The following is a 20,881-nucleotide window of genomic DNA, read 5'->3' as shown; positions in this document are numbered from 1 at the left end:
TTTCTGTACTGGTATTAAAATTGTCTGAAACATTCTTTGTCATCAGAATCTCAGTAGCCAGAGCTCCATGTGCTCTGTGTCACAGTGGCCATGCACTTTGTTATAGAGCAGCCTGTCAGAGCAGAAAGGACCAGTCCTGCTTAGGCTTTAGAAGTGGAAGATACATTAACTCTATTCTAAATTATCTGCAGTATTGAAAGTGGCAGTTTGTGTTACAGCTCAACAGGGTCAGGGATGGCTCTGTGCAGGAGACTCTTATCTGTACAATCTTGAGACAAATGGAACAGCATGGGCCTAATTTCCTGAATCTGCACTTTCTGTCAAGTTTTTATGGCTGTTCCAACAGTCTTGAAAACTTAGGCTTATTCCACAATAATACAGAAATAGAAAAAAACCCCACCCATAAAGGATTATCTCAGTTCAGACCATATTACATTGGAAAGCTGTAGAGCCTGCTTCTGCAAAATCAGACCAGAAATTAAGGTTCAAGAAACTACTATATGATTAATAACATCTTTCTCCAAAGAATTCCTGTTTTAACTTCCTAGAGACAACATAAACTGTGAAAATAAAATAAGCATTAAAATAAGTTGCTTATACTATAGGATAGAAAGCATGAACTGGGATACAGCCAATGAAAATTATACATCCTGTGTCCAAACTTGATCTTAAGTGTCATTAACGCATCCAAAAAGAAATAATTCCTATTTATGTCAGGACTGTGGGCATGATACACAATGGATGTCAAATCCATTCCCAGTGTCAACCAGCCAGAATCAAATTACAAAGTTCCCTTTGTTAAGAAATGTTAAATCCTATGAATTAAAAAAACCAAAAAAATCTGCGCAAGTTTTGATGGCTGAGATCCTTTGATATCTACACACTCCAAATTGCAAGCTGCAGAACAGAAGCACACTTCTATACATCACATTGGGATGGACCTTCACTCAGTTTATCTCTTTTATCTAGGAAGAGCTGAAGGATTCAAATGACACTGAAGCCAAGTGCTCTATTAAATACTAAAGATCTAATCCAGATACCATCTGCTATACTGATGGCAGATAAGACAGTTTTCCCTTCAACATTCAGAAATCTGAGCAGAATGCAAAAGATGTCAAAGGTTGTTTATCAAAGCCACCATACGTGGATCAAAAATAGTCAGTGCTGCTGCCTATGGAATATGATTCTCCGGGAATATTAATGTGGTAACAAAATGGCAGCTTTAAACTGGAGGGTTTGACTCCAAAAATCCTTTCCTGCTAACTTCCAGCCAAGTGAAAAAAGCACCAAATGATTGCAGGTAATTGTTTGTAGGAAACAGTTTCTAGGATGGGCCGGGTAGCTTTCCACACTAAATTTAACCTCTCTCTCACTCTTGTTCTCCAGGCAAAAGGAAATCTTTAATGGTTCCTCAGCCCTGCAGTTAAGGCAAGCTGTCAGCTGACACAGGAACTGAAACACTGAGCAATGCAGGAATCCCAAACACCCTACATCTCCAGAATACCTGTCCCCTCAAGGCAAACAGATCACAGCTTATCAAACTTCCATGTTTGCTCCAGAATCCCACCCACCTCTTCCTGCAGGTGGAGAAAGCACCTGTTCATCCACCCTGCTGCCCTGCACACAAATCTGGGCACTCACAGCTCTACCCAGCAAAATGTTAAATACCTGCCTCTAGCAACAGCTTAAGCAGAGCCTTTCATCTCCTCTCACTCTGTTTGTGTAGCTGCAGCCCCAGGGATCCGAGCAGGGAGCTCTCCCTTCCCTCTGGTTGCTCTCAATGCAGAGGGAGTTCTGTCTCTCACAGCTGCAGAGCCTCCCCTGTCTCTGCTGTGAAAGGGAAGGGAGGAGGGTGGCCAAGGGGGCTGTTCACCCTGGCCCTTCTATCCCAAGATGATATTTCATTATGTTCTCCTCTCCTTCACATACCATATAATCAGCTCCACATCACAGCATTCAAGGCAGGCTCTGAGACAGTGAATATTTCCACTGGGGTTGTGCAGTGTTCTCAGATGGTTCAAAACCTGTGTGTCCTGTAACCATTCTATGAAGCTTCCAGAACAACATGTTCCACTTTTGGGGGTGTTGTATCTGTCCTCACAATCTCACTTTTTTTTTTTTTTTAATTTATTTTACAACAAAAGTGTATAATACCACTGGGCTTTGCAGCTGATTGCACAATGGAAGCCACACACAGATGCAGAGCAGTTCAAGCCTCCAAATATATTTCTTTATTTACAAATCTTCTGTAGCCCTGGACTGTTTCTCCCAGTAGTATTTGCAAATGTTTTTTTCCTGAAAGCCATTAGACTCAAACTTCAGATCCAATGAACACATATAAAAAGGACACTACTTTGCTGTAAAATAGGTTTTGAAATCGACTCAGACTGATGCAAAACCTTGTCTGGATATTCTTAGCTGTTAGCTTACAATGACTTAGCTCAAGTCAAACTCATTAAACCAAATTGATGTAAACTCAGGCTAAATGCATTCCAGAGCATCCATAAAAGAGCTTGTCCCTGTTTGAATAAAGAAATTTAAAAGCTGATATCATTACAAAGATGTGATTTATCATGGGGAAAACTGATCTTGAAAATACACATAGGGAAAAGGCAGTCACAGTGGAGTGGTTTTATTTTGCCACTGTAATGCAGGACAACAACATCCAAGGGAAACAGAAAGGTAGGACATAGAGAAAAAGAACATTTTTTCACAGATGAACAGTAATCTTATTCCTAACCCAGCTTTCTTTAAACACCTACCTGACTTGGGTGGGTTTCAGTGGAACCATGTGTGCACTAAAATCACTGGTAATCTGCTTGTCAGAATTGAAGAGTATGAAAAACAAACAGGGCTGTAGCTAAACAGGGAGAGGCTTTCCCGTTGGTAGGACATATGAACAACACTGATAACCCAACTGGGGAAAGGGAGTTCCATATTTATATGAATTTATATTCAGTAGACATGTACTAATAACCCAAATCTCAGCTCAGTAGGGGTATTTTATGTCCTATGCTTGAGATGAAACATGTCAGAAATGGAAAGCTAAATGCAGCAGACAACTATGCTCACCCAGCCTGATTAGAAGAGGGGCTTAAAAAATGTTTATTTAATATATTAAAACGCTTGCTGTCAACACCTTTTGTGCTATGTGCTTGAATATCCTTGATTAGGGTTTGTGCAGCTGTGGTTCTCACACTGAATTAATTTTGTAAATTGTGGTGAGATTATAGAAGTTTTCCAGCTGTGTAATCATTAATTAACTTGGCTGCATTTGAGTGGCTCCAATCCATGCTTGTCTGTGAAATACTCAACTTAGATAAAACATCACTTCTGCCTTCATTTGGTGTTTCTTGCAGAATGAAAACTCTTTTCCTGTTTTTTGTTGGTTTGTTTGTTTTAAAGGGAATAAAAAAATCACTGTAACTTATGCCCTCATCTATTTTCTTCCTGAAGTCAAAGTCAAAGCCTACTCTGTGAAACAGGAATCATGGACGCAAACAAGTAGGTTAAGGACTTAAATTGCAAAATAAATTACAGTCAGAACCATTTATTTCATTACTCTTCTAAGTCCTAGAACATCATGACAGAGATTAGATGTTGCTAAGGGACTTTCAGGAAGGACTTAAATTTGCAACTTTCTGTTCCGATTAGGATGGAGCAGGAGACTGAGCTCTCTCTGAGCGCCTTGACATCTCTAATGAGAGTCTTCTTGAGAAGCTAATTTACATCTATTTAAGCAATGCCATTTTGTTACCTTACTCAAAGGCTGCTCCTTCCACCTCTGCTAGGAGAGTGTCAGTCAAATAGTCCATAATGATCCTGCCAAAGGTGGACATTGTGCCAGCAGGAATTACTGTCTGTCTCACTTCACCTCCGTGGTGATGCATGAGCCAGGACTCCCAATCAATAAATGCATGACTGAGCCTTGGATAATTGTTAAGCCTGATAAGGTCAGAGTTTATTTACACATGAGAATGTTCATTAATATAGTTTTGATTCAGATGCTACTTCAAAAGAAACAAGAATTTCATTTCAGAAAAAGCTCAAGTCCTGGATTTAAATAATATCCAACTTGTATGAGTAAAATCACTATGAGCATGGAAAGAAGAAATGTCATTTTTAAATCTTCAGACATCTGAAAGAAAATAATAATATGCACAGGGAATGACCAAAAAAAAAAAAAAGAGAAACCTATTTTAGAAAAGTCTTAGAGGATATTCTTAATTCCCTTTGAAGCTGATGTTAAATATATGCTTAACTTTTTGCCTACTTGGGGAATCAAATCAGCAGCTTGATAAATAATTTCTGCCCGAGAGCCTGCTGGACCAAGGAACAGTTAAATTAAAGAGGTACCATGAATAAGTCATGTTATAGCAAGAAGAACTGCTCACTCCCACAGACTACCTAAATTAATTAATCTTCAGTGGATCCCTGTTATTTAAACAAGTAATGTGATCCTTCTGTTTTCCTAACTGGCAATTTCAAAGTATGGATTCACAAGCTGGACAACCTTGGAAAAGGCACCTGACAAGACTGGAGCAAAGCCAGACATTTGCCTTTGCAGCTCAGGAATTACACTGCCATACTCAACACAAATACATCCAATTACTCTTTGTTTCTTCTGAATATTCTCTGAGTTCAAGGTTTCTCACTCATGATGGGATTTTCACCCTTTACCTGGGAGGACATTCCATGGCAGGGATAAAGGATGGCTTTGTCATCCTCTTCAGCCCCCTGGTCCAGGCAGTAGCCGCTGGCTTTGCTGTTCCGCACCTGGAACCAGATCAGAATGAAAACACTTCAGCTGGAAATTAATCCCCATTTCAGTCCAGCCCAGCTAAATCTCAGCTGTGCTACAGCTCCTGATAAAAATACCATGTAAAACTGCTCTCTGAGGGACACATTCTTCTCCTTCAGCTAGGACAGAGTACCAGCAGTGAATCTGCTCCAGGAAAAGACATTATTTGGACAACCTGCTGTCTTTACACACCTTGGGTCAGAGGTACATTTTTGGCAATTACTCAAGGATCAGAACTTCCTAAAATTCACCCAGGCCAAGTTTTGCTCCAAATTGTCAATGTGCAAACATAAATTTTGACCCTGTATGTTTAGAATGGGACTTTACAAACAGGATAGGAGCTACCCAGGATTGGTGTTGGATGTGACATGCTTTTGTTTCTTCCTATTGCTGATATAAAATCAAAAAAACATGTGAAAAATTTTTATCTGAACTAAAAATATAGTACATTGTTATGTACAGAAGTGACATAAAGCACATTTTATGAAAGGGCACAAGTTCAGAGATCCAAGGAAGTAAAAAATTCCTGTGCTTTCCTAGACAAGAAGAATTTACAAGCCTATAAAAACTAGGATGGAGCTCTTGTGAAAACACTTCCAGCCTTTCTCTTGAGGCTGGAAGCATTACACACATATTTCGAACATAGAAAAACTTTAGAGATATCATAAATAAGAAGTTATTTAGACAGACACCTCAAAAGACTCAACAGGTCAATTTTGGTTTAGACTGTGAAGTACCTGTCTGAGGACCCCCATAATTTAGAAACAGCTGCTGCATAAGGTGTCAGGAAAAAATCAGTATATATTCCTTCATATTATAGTGTACAAGCATAACAGGGAATCCAATTGGATAAGGGGGCCCACCAACAACTAAATTTCAGGAGGTTTATTTTATGGCTTGGGGGCTATAAAGGCTAAAGAAGATGAAGACAGCTTTATGAGATGGCTTTAAAAAAAGGGGAAGTGAGTCACTAGGAAATATATTTTTACTGCTGTCCCAATCTGTCTTACATCTACTCAATACATTTATTTTTCTTGAACCTCACAAAAATCCAGACATCTTTTCCTCCAGGAAAATACCCAGAAGTACTTTACAACAGCTTGATGTCGTTAGGATGAAGCCTAAAGACTGAAAGGGACCTAGGCTGGTTTATAACAGGTAAATACCTTGTGTGACTTTATTCTATTAAAAATGTTAAAGAATTTGATATTTGCGTCACTCAACTTCCTGTTTGACTCAATAATCTTCTATGTGACAGCTCAAGAGGAACAAAATTTAGCCCAGATTGCTCAGGGTCTGATATAATTGACACAACATTGGCACTTCTGCCAATGTTCTTCACTGTTAACGACCTCCTCAGAGCTGACAGATACCAACAGCTCCTCTTGAATTTACTCAACGTCTTTTCTCAGTTCCTGATGGGGATAGTTATATTAGGATGCAAAGTGATATTATGGAATAAAACTTCCACTTTGTATCAATGTCTCAAGTGCCTGACTTATTTTTGTATGAAGTCAATCAAATGGAAGAGAAAGGAACAGTCTCCATTTAGCTGTCTCGTGGGAAAATATATTGGCTTCAGATTTAATTGCGGCTCATGTAGACAATTATTTGAGCTCTGTTGACCACTGACGTTTTCTTTATGATGTCTGTGGCATCTTATTTGGGAAAATGACTGGCTCAAACTTATGTCTCAGTGTTTTAAAATGAGAGCCAAGGAGGTTGTGTGTAATTGTCAGTAAGGATGACTTCACCTGTGCTGCAGCATAGGTCACTGTTGAGAGAGTTATGATACACAGAATATCACCATACAACATCAGAAGGCTTCAACCCAAACAGAGTAACATCAGGTCACTTCAGAAGGCTTCAAACACCTGCCCTTCTTGTTCTTTAGCCCAACCATTTATCCCCTCATGCTGATGCAGTGCCCCTGTGTGCCCTCTGTTCCCTTTGGTGGTTGCTCAGTGCCCCTGGCACTCCATGGCTCGTTGTTCCAATGCTGCTCACCTGCTCCTCACAGCTGTGCCCATTGGGGATGGGGCTCAGCCACAGCCCCACGCCCAGTGACCCCAGACTGTGTCCCTACAACCTGCTGCCTTCCAACAAAAGGAACAGGGCTTCTCAAAGCCACACTCCCTAGTGCTGGTTAAAAGGAGGGGAGGGCATTTTTGTCACCACTGCTGTGCTGATGTGTAATTGCTCGGTACATCCTGATAGCCAGCTCTGAAAGCAGAGGAGTGCTCGAGTGCAGCTGTGATGTGTTTCCAAAGACATGCTGTACCTCTCCATAAGTGACTGTGTTATTGTAAACCCTCATCTCAGGGTACACGTTCTCCAAGTACCACTTAAAGCTCCGGCACTGCAGTCGCTGTCGCAGAGCAATTCGTTCAGAAACGTCTCCAAAGTCAACTCCGGGGTTCTGCAAAGCAGAAAAAGAATAAAGAAATCTCACTGCGCTGGCTTTATGGTTGCTATCTTCACTGAAATCAAACTGGAGTTCATTTTGTGTACCAAGCTGTATTTCCCTCCTTTCCTGCTTTTGTTGTAAGCAGCAGCTCACCAAACAGCTGGTGCTGAGTGCAGACAATAAATATTAATGAAAGCCAGTGGAAAAAGGAGCACAAAGAACAAAAGAAACCCCAAAATAAATCAAAATAATAAGAATACAATAAGAATGTTTTTACTTACAGCAGTTCTAAGTGTTTGCAATCAATCCTGAAGCCTTTGTTTTCAGATTCATTTAGAATTTAGGCAGTAATTCTGATCTAAAATACGGCAGCTTGGTCATGCTTACTCCAGTAAGAGATTTGAGTATTCAGTGAAGTAAATGATGTCAGAACAGATCTGTTAAAACTTCAAAGTGAAGCTACTCAAAAATCATTAAGCTCCAGTAAGCATTCATATAGAACAGCATTCAGTTTTTACTAGAACTGCAGACTTGAGCCATAGAATGCAGTTAAACTCAAAACCTTTATAATTCTACTTCAGAATTTAATTCACATTTAAATACAAATCCCATGAAAGACACAGGCTGGAAGATTCAAGTTGATATGAACAAAGCCAGCCATTTAGAACTGCTGAGTCCTGAGTTAGAGTCTGTTGATTTAAAGTGTTATAAATCATCACAGTTCAACATTAAGACAGTAAGAGTTACCTCATCCAAAAACCTTTTCTGACACTCTATTAATCAAATGGACTGAAACTGGGGAGTTTTGCATGAGATCTCTCTGAAGTGCCTTGTGCTTTTCCTCCAGAAGAATATCTGTACATTCTAAAGATTGTTTCTAATGCAGGGTTCCAAGACAGCAGCAAATCTCAGCTCAGGGTTTATTAAGATCCCCAACAGATGCCTGGTTTTCAGGAGAGAATACAAGTGTAATACTGAACAGGTTTTCCTATTTGCCACATAAAGGGTTTGCTGTGCTCACTGCTGCTTGCTGATGCACGTTCTGTCAGGAGCCCTCAGTGCAGCATCCATTCAAATGAATGTTAATTTACGTGGTACTTGAGGCTGCGTGGAGGGAGGGCAATCCTCTGAGGCACTCAGTGCAATAAATCATCCAATGTAAGATTCCTTTATCACTAAAATTGTCGAGGAATAAATCATAAGTGGGGATGTACCAAGTGTTTGGTTAACTGGAATAAAGCTGCGCTGACTTGCTGCTGAAGGTTATGGGAACATGATCTTGCAGGTGTGCCCAAAACCATCTGCTGATCTAGAAAAACATTATGCACACATTCTTAATAACCTGTGAGCTGTAAAAAAGATGGTGGGAATAAGAGTTAATATGGAGAAGCTGAGAATATAAGTTATAGAAGAGTAATTTGGGTCAGTTTTGTGGTATGGGAAAATGCATGTGTTTTACCTGCCTCTTTTCTGCCCTATTTAAAATGAGGCAACACAGTGCCATTTTTTGCAGTGCTGTTTCTACAGAGCACAAGAGCAGCAAATGGAGCAGTTATGAAAACAAATTGAGCTGTGCTCACCCTCTGTGCCAGCTGCAGCCACCATGGGCAGGTTACAGTGTGATGGCACAAGACTGAGGTGTCCACAGGATTTACTGTGTGGATATATTCTTTCTAACCAGATAGCAAGGTTTCTAATTCCCCTGCAGAAGATTTTTGTGATGGCTTATGCCAAAAGTACAGTTCTTCTGTCATCTGTATTGAATAATGTCATGAACACCAACTTTTCTCAGCTTCCTTTTCCTGAGAGGTAATAGGCTGATTTTTATGATGTACATTTTATCAATCAATCAATTTATTTTATGAAAAGGAAATTTTAATGTTCAGTACTTCTGCTGATTTTATGTCTTTTATTGTAGATGTGCCTGGGTTTTTTTAAAAGCTCTGCTGTGTAGCTCAGTGCAGAAAACTGCATCAATAAGTAATCTCAGAGAGATTAAAGGAAATCATGTTTTGGCGTAAATGCTTATTTAAATATCATCTTTTCTCAGAATTCATTTGCACATGTCATCAAGCAAGCAAATTTACAGTTAGTTTTTCATCTCCTAATTGAAAACTGACCATTTTAGCAAGCGTATTTTATGTGTTCAGACAGGGCCAAAATGCTCATATATTTTTAATGGACACTGCACTGCCTTCCTCCTACTGTCACAGAAATCTTGTGTGGAAAAAGTGATGCAGTATTGCCTTTTGTTAAGGCAAAATAATTCTCTGCGATTACCTCTTGTGCCAAAAGAAGTCACCAAAAACACATTGCACAGAGTGTCCATATTGAACAGCAGTGAGTGAATTTAGAGCTGTGAAAATATCTGGCATATTCACACATGAAATGGACAAAGAGGAAACATTGCTCCTTTAAAATGTGTATTTTTAAAACTGTAAGGGGAAAGAAAATGGGGTTTCATGTATTAACCAGGTACCAAAGTATGAGTAGGTGTTTAGGACAGACTAAATCTAATGAAGTCTTAGACAAGACTCCCATGACTTTGATGAACTCCAGGTCATATCTGAATATTCCCAGAGACCTCTGGGGTTGCATTTTTTCCTGTTCTGATGGGAACATTCCTGTTCCTATTTCCTTCAGCTCTGGCCAAACCCCTGCTGTAAGGGTTAACTAAACCATCCTTACCTACACATCAGTGTATGTTACCCCTCAGCTGCTCTCCCTGTGCCCCTTCTCATGAATAATTTGGATGCAGACACAGCCAAGGCACATACCAACAGCCAGCTTCCACCTGGCTGGGATATAACATAAAACTCTTTTCTTCAAGAATTGTGCTCAGTGCAGATGTAGCATGTGATATACTTACAGAGCTAAGTGATAAATGGAACCTACAGTTTATCTAATATTTATATTACATGGATTCCTTGAGGCCCCCACATGCCATCTACAATTCATATGCACAGTGAGAAGCAGAACGTGCCCACATTGCACCTCTCAGCATGTGGACAATAAAACTATTTAATGTGTGATTCTTTTATTGCATACTTCGTTTTTTATGCTGGTGAGGTCTACTGAGTCTCACAATGAATGATGATATTTATTTATGGACATTTCTGTTGTCCCCACTGTTGTAGCATATGAACACCTCAGAGTTTAACAGTGCCCCAAATTAACGACTTCTGGGGGAGCACATAAACCTGAGACATTTTGCTCTGGTTAAATTATAAATCTGTGTCACTGCATACAACAGTCAGCACTGAGTGCACAACTAAACTTAGATGAGGCAGCAAGTTCTCCTGGCAGAACTCTCCATACTGAACTTGCACTTTCCAAAGCTCTTTCCCTGAGCTTTGCCCACTTCATGCAGCTGTAGTAACACCCTTCACCTGTCACTGTGATATTTCCTGAAAAATCCATTTGCCAGGATTTTTCTCCTGAGAAGATGAGAAGCCTCAGTTTCTCTATGTTTTAATCCTCTGGAATGTGAGATTGTTTATCCAAACATGTGAATTATTTTTAATTACTCACCAATCACAGCCAGCTGTGTTGGGACTCTGGTCAGTCACGAGTTTTTACGATCATTCTTGTCTAGCCTTCTGATGTCTCCTTTCTCTTTCTTTAGTATAGTTATAGTATATAATTTCTTTTAATATAATGTATATTATTAATGTATATTATATTTTCTTATTAATATAATATGATATTATATGATAATAAATCAGCCTTCAGAGAACCTGGAGTCAATTCTCATCTTGCACCTCATCCTGGGGACCCACAACACTTCAACATTCACTCCAAGAGCTAATTAGGAACAGCTCTGTCTTTCTGCCTGTGTTCAGGCAGAAAGTGTGGGCTGTACTCACTGCCATGGGGATGTTCCAGGCCATGTAGACGTGGGATTTGAAGTCGTCCATCCAGACCTCGGCGGCGCGCAGGGCGTTGCGCTTTGCGTAGTAGTCGATGTCGTTGTTGTAGGGCTTCTTGGTGCGCTCGATGTGCGCCACGCGGGAGCAGGGCAGCACCTCCATGCTGCCCCCGCACTGCCACACCTGGGGGAGGAACAGAAACCATCTGTCAGAACCCAGGACATGCCTCTGGCTGCCCTGGATGGCTCGACACACTGGCAGGGGGCTCAGAGACCTTGGCACGGAGTCAAAGATGCCTGTGCCTTCCATTTTAGTCCATGAAAAAAGTGATTGACTTTGTGTGAAGATTTACAAGCAAGGGTTTGAGTAGAATGTTAGTGAATTTATCACAGGGTGAAAAAGTAGAATTCTGGGGATTTAGAATGAGGGTTCAAGAGGCCTGATGGAGGAATCTGGGCATGTCCTGTCTTTCTTCTCCTTCCTCTTGTTCTCCATCTTCTGCTGTGATGGTGACACCTCTGGATTGGTTTAAAGTAGAGACAGACTGTCTAACATAGGTGATAGGTATTGGAAAATTATTGTAAACAAAGTACATGTAGTTCTTAGTATAAAAAGATAACACCACCCTGAGGGCGGTCAGTGTGTCTCAACCCGACCTGCTTGACAGACCTCAATGGGTCCAAAAAAGAAAGTATTAGATAAAAGAAAAATAAACAACCTTGAAAACCAGAGCTAAGGAATCCCGACTTCTTCAAGCACAGGGCTGGGAAAAAAGACTTTAATACCTCAGGAGCCATTTCAGCAACATGAAACCCAAGAAACAGCCATGTGGCTTCTCTTTCCCCTCCAGAGGCAACACAAGTGCTTCTGTTCTGTGTGTAGGGTGCTTGCCAGTCAGTTCAAAAGGATCATCCAATTCTCCCCTTGCTGCACAGGGCAGGTGGGTCTGAGGGGATGCAGATGGCTGCATTAGGTACATAAGTTTAGAATTCATAAAGAGACAAGTCCTTCACCACAGTATCACTGTTCTTGAGACCATCAGGCAGAGAATAAATTACGAGGTGGTAACCTCTGTCATGGGTGCTATTTTAATTTAGTGTTACTGAAACTTCTACAAAAACCAGCTGTGTCATCTGGCTGTGTTTGACACATGAATGGGGTATGGAAAGGGCTCTCAGGTCACCCCAGAGCCTTGTCTTCTCCAGACTAAACATCTCCAGCTCTCTCAGACTGTCTCCACAGGAGAGGTGCTCCAGGGCTCTCATCGTCTTATCTCTGTGGCCCTGAGCTGATGAAGAGGGCTAAAAGGGGCTGAGTGGAGACTGTGTCACCCAGCCTGCCCAGACACCACGGAACCCACAGTGTGCAATTTTCTCCCTGCTGATTGTTTACTGTCTGAACTCCACGGCAGGGGACAATGAGGACTTGTCTCTTTGCATCAGCAAGATCTGGAGTGATGCACAGTGTGGGAGGCTTATGGATCCAGCTCCCTCAGGTCTGCACCTAGTAGAAAAGTCTGAAAATGAAAGATATTAAAATATAAGCAGTAATCCAGTACTTTCCAAGGTTGCCTTTTACTGAGAATAAAAACACATTTCCATTAAAATGCATACCAGAGCTATACTGGGGCATTCTCCACCTAACCTGCCTTTTCAAGGACAAAGATAAAGTGCTTGGGAAGTGGCAAATAAAATCTCTGCTCTGGCTTTTCTTTTTTTAATACTTTGTTAGGTAATATTTACTTGCTGCTTTCCAAAGAGCTCCATAGTAAATCACTAGCTACTGAAATTTACATTTGATAAATGGAATACACTGAAAAACATACTGCTCATAAATTTGGACTGACATGTGCTGAGGGTTTCCAGTGCAAAGAGAAAGTGCTAAAAAAAAAAAAAAAAGAAAAAGAATTGATTTTCACAATCAGAAGGAGAAATGAGCAGTACACTTTAGTATACTGCTATTTGCCCAACCCAACCTGGAAGTCAGCTGTTTAATGCACAGCACATTTTTCTTTCTATTGATATGCTTAATGACCTTGTAACTCTTATTTATGTATTTTGGTACCAAGGGCAAGTACATTATCTGAGTGACAGATTTATTTCCTTTGAATGCCAGCGCTCGCACAAACCTGAAAACGAAAAGCTACTAAACTGCAACATTAAAGAAAACAGTTTAGCTCATCTGTAAATTCAACACAAACAGTTATTTATCAGTGATAAATTCTCCACAGATGAAATCCACAGGGAGCACAGACACCTGGCTTTGAAGGAAGCACAATAAAAAAGGCAGCAGCAGCCTCAGGCCAGATAACTCTCACTCTGTCTGATCCCGGTGCTCAGCCCTCAGTAGGAGTCTGCCTGTGGTGTGACTGCCCCATCCATAATCCCTGGGACTGCTTTTCCCTGACAGTCACTTCTTCCCTTTCCCCTCAGCCTGATTTTGCTCTTTAAAGATCCAACATCTGCTGAAGAGGAGGAAAGAAGAAAGGAAACAGCCAGAAAATACTCAAGGAAATTCTTCTTCCTTAGAAGATGCTGAAATTTACCCCAAATGTCTTGGTTTTCTTTCTGGGAATATGCAACTTTTAACACCAGCAGGGGATGTTTCCCTGGATAAGAATGGTATTTCCAATCCCAAAGAAAGAGAAGTGGGTGTAGAGCACAGGGGCAGGAGTCAGATACATGTGTATCACCAGGTGAACATCATCATGCCACTATTTCTCCACATCCCAGACAAATGTCACAGCTCCTCAGCTGTGGGAATTTCTTTCCAGGCCAGACAAGGTCTCCTGTTTCACTTTGAGGATCAGGTGCTGTTCAGGGGAGCACAGACATGACTCAGTATCCTCACATCCTTTCAGCACATGGCTAAGTACAGGGTGAAGATCTTGTCTCCTTTCTTTCCAGCCCAATAATAACTTAAACTTACACTAAATAGGAGAGTTTCTGCAGTAGAATCAAACATGTACATCCAAAACTGGGCAAGATCCCAGCAGCTGAGAGCCATCATGTGAGATTTGGATGAATACTCGGGACTTGTGCTTGAAGGAGGAGGATGAGATGTTCAGCTCACCTTCTCCTCTCTGGACACAGAGTTGAAAGGCAGAAAATCATTCCCTGTCTGCTTCTAACAAAAGGTGAAAGAATGAGAAAACTTTTGCTGTATGAGAGAGGTGAGTCAGCAGCTGATCCTGAGCTGTTGATTCCCATCCTCTTTTCTTTCTCAAAACTGCACTTAATGACCCATTTTAACAGTAGCAGACAACACATTTCCTTCCACATCAAACTATGAAATTATGCCAGGAAATAATTAAATGCCTCTGTAAAACATTTATCAAGCAGGGTCCTTAAAGAACCTTACTGGGGGAAGCAAACTGTTTCTAACTGTGAACATAAAACGATGCCCAAGGCCCTCCAAAGAGACACATTCCAGGCAATCAGAGAAAACTGCCTTCTGTGTCTGTGCCTCATCTTCTGGGATAACAACACATTTCCAGCCCAAGTTGTTCCTCTCATGTGGAGCTGCCAACAGTAAATGTGTGCCTCAAGGTTTATTTACTGCACTGGTGGAAGGGTTACAGTCCTTGAGCTGCTGCCCACAAGGCTGCACATCGCTGAAAACCCCACTCTGCCTTCTTTTCCCCCATGCAGAGGCAAATCCCTGAGAGCAATTTTGGGGTTTTTTGGCTTCACAGCATGTACTCATCAAACCTCTACAGTGGGGCAACATCCCAGGCTCCATGGAAGGCCAGGAGCAGCAGCAAAGCAAGATGTGTTCTCCATGACTGGTGCAGCTGAGCAGCCCAGGGACTCAGCTTTGCCTCTGTGAGCATCTCACTGTGCAACATTTTAAGACATGATCAAGTAATTCCAAGAGACACTCAATTTATTTGCTAATTGTAGCTAATTTCTAATTTCAGCAATGCTCTTTAGGCTGCTATAAACAAAATTGATGGCAATTTAAATGTTACCATAGCCGTGTTACCTTAGCATTTTTACTGCTAATTATCTCAATCAACTTTTCCATAAACAGACATATTAAGTATTGAGAAGAACAAGTACCCCCATCAGGAGTAAATTACAAACTGAGTGATTATGTTTGTGGCTTGCACTATAATGATTTACTGACACCAATTATCAGCTATTCCTGTACACCTGAGGTGTGGCTGTTCTACAGGAAAATGTTTATTTATGCAGCAGCCAGCTGGACATCACATTTTATGCATCAGAGAAAATCTGAGATGAGGCCATGTCTTGTCTACCATGGCCTCAATTGTGCATCAGCAAAGCTCTCTGAAAGCACGCTGGGGACATTATTTAGAAAGGCTAATAAGGTGCCAAGCTTTAATTCTTGCCAAATGAGAAGAAATTTTCCAAGGAAATGCGTTTTCCCACAAGTACTTTCTGCTGAAGATTGAAATCATCTTTATCAGGATTTAAAAAATTTAAAGTTTAAAAGAGTTAAACAAGTGTGGCCACCACTAAGTAGGAAGTAGAGCTGGGCTAATCAATTCCTAAATCTTGGCAATATACATAGAGAGAACATTGCTGATGTGTTCTCCTGCCCTGCAGGTGAGACCTGCTTCCACCAGCATCATGTCCTGCAGAGCGAATGTCAGAGCTCAGAAATACCCTGGGATTGAATATTTGCCATTTTTAGCATTTAAAATATTATTCCTGGGATTTAATATTTGCCATTGGCAAGAGAGAAGCTGCAGGTCCCAAGAGGCTCTTGCTAATTAAAGGGAGGGCTCTTCCCTCTCTGTGGACTTGGTGCTCTGTAAATTGAATATCACATTATTGTGTACACTGGAGTGACTGCACAGGACTATTTAATTTGGTACAGATGATCTCACCAGAAGCAAAATCAATAGGTAAAAATAAAAATGGCATCAGTACGAAGAAAAAGCTGGGGAGACAGTTTTGACTTTGAAAACCTACACTGGAAGTAAAGACTGTGGGCCTTAAGAACATTGTACCTTGCTGTGAATTTTGGAGCTTAAACACCCTGGTGCTCAGTCAGAGAGAAGAGGGAGCTCTGAACTTATCCTCCAAACCTTAAGGGATGTGCCAACTCTTCTAGTGGCCACAATAGAACCCAAAAATTAATAGGAATATTGCACACTTAATGTTCTTGCATCTCTGATATTGACAATTTATGTAGCTCACTGAAAACTGATCTTTCACAGTAATTTATAGCCTGACATTTTCTTGTTTTCTAATGGAATCTTATGGATATTCTCTCCTGCATGTATTCCCAGAGCTGCCTAGAGAGTCATATTTAATCAGCTGTGCTAGATAAAGTGCTCTCTCTGTTTTTCACTTCACATAGGAAGCTGTTAGAGACTGGGGAGCTGTCATAATCAAACACATCATATGGAAAAATTAATCACATGCTCCCGTTTTGTTCATCAACTGCTGTTTTATCACCATCTTTAAAGGCAGCCATAATTATTTTTAAAAAAGTCCCAACTGTCACTTCTCAAAATAGCCTGTGCTAGTTAATGTGTACTTCTAGAGCAAAAATCCTTCCACAGTGGGACAAACCAGCTCACATCATAGAGACTTTCAGCTGCCAAAAAGAGATTGAACAAAGGAAGAAATCACATCTCAAGATCCACAGATCTTTGTTTTGTCAGAAGTTTCAGGATAAACTTCTGACCTGTGCTTTCAAATTACAGGAGCCACAAGGGTCCTTGGTTGACTGATCCTGACATTGACCCCGTGACAATCCCTCCTTTTTGCTCTCAACTCCTGCTCAAAGCAGTTTGCAGATAATCTGCTCACAGCAGATGTAGAGGGAGTGTGACAAAACATCAAATATGAAAGCTAATTCTCTTATTAGGAGTTTTCTTACCCTGCATGTGTCAGTACCCATCCTTTACTCCTGCCCTGGAAGGCTGGAAACACAGAGCAGTGTTTTTGCACTAATGATTTTTGGAGGGTTGCATTTCACCTGGGGCTCTCCTCATGGTTTTTTCCTGGCTCAAACAGCAAAAACTTAATTAGAAGAGAGAAGAAGAGATATGAAGGATAGAGAAGTGCAGCCATATAAGTCTTTAGGATATGTGTGGCTCTAGTATTACTGCTTCATGATTATTATTTTTATCAAAATTTCAGTTGTCCCAATGAGGAATACTTGGAAGCTTGCTGCTTTTCCCACAACTATTACAATAGAGCTCAAGAGTGTGCTGTAAGATTCTCATGCAGAGTCATTTAAAGTGAATTTCATGGCAGACTCTGATACCTTTTCTTTATAGAAAAGTTAAAGAGTTTTTTCAGATACTTGATTAGCCTTTAAAATTTGTTAGAATTTTCTGGACTTTGACCTCTTAGCTTTGATCCCTCAGGGTTTTATGGTATTTACAGATGATTTGCTTTCAGAAAAAAAAAAAAAGGCAGTGGAGCAATAACATTCTTGCAATGAGACACTCAACACATACATGTTTTATATTTGTCTGGTGGCTTTTCAGTAGCAAATTTAGAGGCTGTCCTTCACATGTTTCTTAGAGGTTACACAGAACCTCAAGCCAGTTAAGATCTCAGATGTGACAACAGAGAGAAGATAAAACCCTTCTGTTAACCCTCTCACAGAGGCAAACAGATAAGCAAGAAGAAATTGAAACATGTTCTAGAGAAACTCACACTCAGCAACTGCTATCTTGCTGTAAAGATAAACTTTGTGTGTAAAGAACCAGGGCTGATAAATTAATAGACTGGCTGCCGTGTGAGGGAGGAGATAGGATTTAAAATGATATTAAAAATGTCCCATATGCTTTAAGCACTAATCCCATCTCCATAAACCCATATTTTGCACAACTTTTACAAAGGGTAATGCACATTTGAAAAGAGCATGTGTGGGGAAGAGGCAAATCTCTCTTCTAAAAGGAAAATTCCAGAGTCTCTGAAATGCCTTGCTGATGGGGGATGGAAATTGAAAACTCATTCAAAGCAAGAAGAGCAGCCTGACCCTGCACAGGCAGGATTTCCCTGTGCCACACTGGGCTTTACACACAGACTCCACATGGCAAAGAATAAAATACCCCAAGCTCCAAAAGGTGGTGGTGGGTCAGGAATCCTTGTTTCCTGCTGGGGAAGTTCAGTCAGTGCAGAGATGCTGGACAAACTCTCTCTGCTCCATTCTCCTGACATCCCTGCTCAGGGTCTGGCAGGCAAGCAAGCACTGAGGAATGGGAGAAGGGAGAAAGGACAGCCAAAGGTTTTCATTTGCAAAGGCTTGTTTTTCTTTGCAAATTAATGAATGTTGGCACCTCAAAATGCTCCAGGAGATGTTAACAGCTCCTACCACGTAAATGACAGGCGTAGGAAAAAGAATGCTTTGAGGCAAACCCCCAAAGTTCATAGACTACAGATAATAACTCCATTTTCTCTGAATTCTCCTCAAGTCTAAAAGAGACTGCAGATTTCTTCTGGTCTAGTACCATCCATATATGTTGTGTTTTGCAAGCACAAATCATTTTTCCTCTATAAAGTAAATGAAATTTGGTGTCTCTAATGCAGTTTGATAATTGTCCCAGGCAGATGCTTCTCATAATGTATTCCTTCAGAATGCATTTGATGAGAATAATTTTCTGCTTTCTTACAAATTTACTCAACTTTTTTTTCCCAAATCAATAGAATCACTGTCAGTCATTTCTGTAAATATGCCAGCACAGATCCTGTTTGTACTATAACTGTTAAAATTCAACAAATTTGCCTTGGAAAAATAAAATCTATATGGGATATATGAAACAACAATAAAGACCAGCCTGTTATTCTTGTTCCTCACATCTCCTTCATGAGATTGCTTTAGGTTTTTGGTCCTCACTTATCCCAAAAGACCATAGAGAAAATCCCCCTCTAAGTTCAAACCCCAGCAAGGGATAAAGTCTTATGTACACTAAGCTTACATGAGAAAATCTGCAGCTGAGCTCCTGCAACATTTAAGTTCTTAGGAAAATACCCCTTTTTGCCAGACAGTGCTTTATTAACCCGCACAAAGCACCAGGCAATGCTGGCTGCTCCGCTCAGCAGCTGGAACACAGGATCAGGACACACTCAATGCCACAGAAAATGCCCAACATTAGATAAACTGAGCATGGCAGCAGTCTCCAAACCACATTTAATCTCTGGCAGATGCCAGGGGAAGATCAGCAAGAATACCTTAGGTCAGAGTAGGGATGCTTGCTTGACACAGAGGTGTTCACATGGCCGCAGAAATCTCTTGAAGAGCACAAAATTAACCCTGCAACAGCATCTCCCTTCAATTGTCACCTAAGCTAAGCCAGAGGGAAAATGGAAAATAAAAGTTGCTAAACTTTTTCTTTTTTCCACCAAAGTGAGTTCTCAACGTTCTTGTCCCAGTAATTCACACTTCCAGCCTTTTGCTAATGAAATAATACTTACTGTGTGCTCAGCCTTCAGTAAGGAGGCTGAAAAATGATAAAATGCTTCCTGACATTTTAGCTGAGACCACAGGGAGGAAGAATAAAGAGTGGGATTTATTGATGCTTCAATTAGAATAAAGTAATTCTTGAATGAGAAAATATTGAAACAGACTGACTAATGAAGTGATCACAAAGGGTCTTTTCAAAGGACCCTAAGTGGAGTCATCCTCATTTGTTTTCTCTTTCCACAGCAGACCCTTAAATGTTCTTTGCATATTGTCTACACTAAATCCTGCAGGGTTGCTATTTCATTTTAAAGAAAAAAGCTTTTAGGCTGCAAGGGATTCATTCAGTGAGAGCTATTATGCTTATTGTGGCTTTGCTGCAGAGCCAAGGGATTTGCTATATGCTCATTAGATCCTGCTTTGTTCCAAAACAATCTTTTACGATGCAAATTTCAGCATGCTGATCTACTTAAAATAACATTTTTCAAAAAAAAAAAAAAAAGGGAAAAAAAAAAAAAAGAAAAAAGAAAAAAAAAGGCTATTAAAGTAAAAGCTTCTTCCAAGGCAGGAACACTACAAATTCAGATTAATTACTAATATTGTAGCCCATGAAAACATCTGATGTCTCAGCTGAAATTCAGCTTTGTACATGGTTACAAGAAGTCTCAAGAACTTGGTGTTAGGGGCACACAGCAGTGCCATGGGTGGTCACACGGAGCTCAGAGGCCACTCTATGAGGCCATCACAGATGGACATTTGTCACCTGGCTGCTTGGTGGCTGAAGCACAAAAGGTTTGATTTGTTCAAACTTTGGCACCTGAGGCATGCACCAGCAGAGATGTTCACTCACAAGGTGAGAGCTGGGAGTTCTCCTGCTCCATTGCCATCTTCAGGGCACTGCTGACACCAAAAATAAGGAAAGAAAGGGAGGCAAAAATGGGAAAAAATGGCAGAAAAATGGCAGGACCCACTGTCCTCAGGCTGGATGTGTGGCACTCAGGGACCTGTGGCTGTTTCCATCTCTTTAAACTCACCTGAGGATCAAGGGGCACTCCTGTTTTTCAAAGCATTAATTCCACCTTGCTCCTCCTCTGTGACCTTCCTGCAGGAGCAGTTGTAGGAACACAGCCATGATTATTATCATCCAGGAGATCTACCTGATAGCTCATCCTTAATAGTGCCATAAATCTTGCTAGGTCTTGGTGCTGTAGGTGCACAGCAGAGATAATCCTGCTGTAAGGAATTGTGTGAACTCATCCCTCACCTGCACAGAGCCCAGCCAGGCTGGTGACACCACATTAAAGCATTCTGTGCCCTGAACAGCAGAAATCAAACTGGAATTTACACTGAAAACTGATCTCCAGAGGAAAATTAGTAAATATCTGAGGTGAGCAATAAGAAAAATATCAGTAA

General features: G+C 40.8%; 1 protein-coding gene across 1 annotated transcript in view; it reads right to left on the bottom strand.

Moving 5' to 3' along the window:
• GALNT9 (polypeptide N-acetylgalactosaminyltransferase 9) overlaps positions 1-20,881 on the bottom strand; it is a 130,450-nt gene that overhangs the window by 7,846 nt on the left and 101,723 nt on the right. The window contains exons 7-9 of the mRNA XM_058816647.1: positions 11,075-11,260; positions 7,083-7,220; positions 4,681-4,776 (exon numbers count right to left, since the gene is read on the bottom strand). Of these exons, the coding sequence (XP_058672630.1) occupies positions 4,681-4,776; positions 7,083-7,220; positions 11,075-11,260 (420 nt within the window). The remainder of the gene's footprint in view (positions 1-4,680; positions 4,777-7,082; positions 7,221-11,074; positions 11,261-20,881) is intronic.

The sequence above is a fragment of the Ammospiza caudacuta genome, chromosome 18, assembly GCF_027887145.1.
Source record: "Ammospiza caudacuta isolate bAmmCau1 chromosome 18, bAmmCau1.pri, whole genome shotgun sequence".
In the NCBI taxonomy this organism is placed as follows: Eukaryota; Metazoa; Chordata; class Aves; order Passeriformes; family Passerellidae; genus Ammospiza; species Ammospiza caudacuta.
Note: the sequence above shows the minus strand (reverse complement) of the source record. Positions and strands in the feature narration are given on the sequence as shown.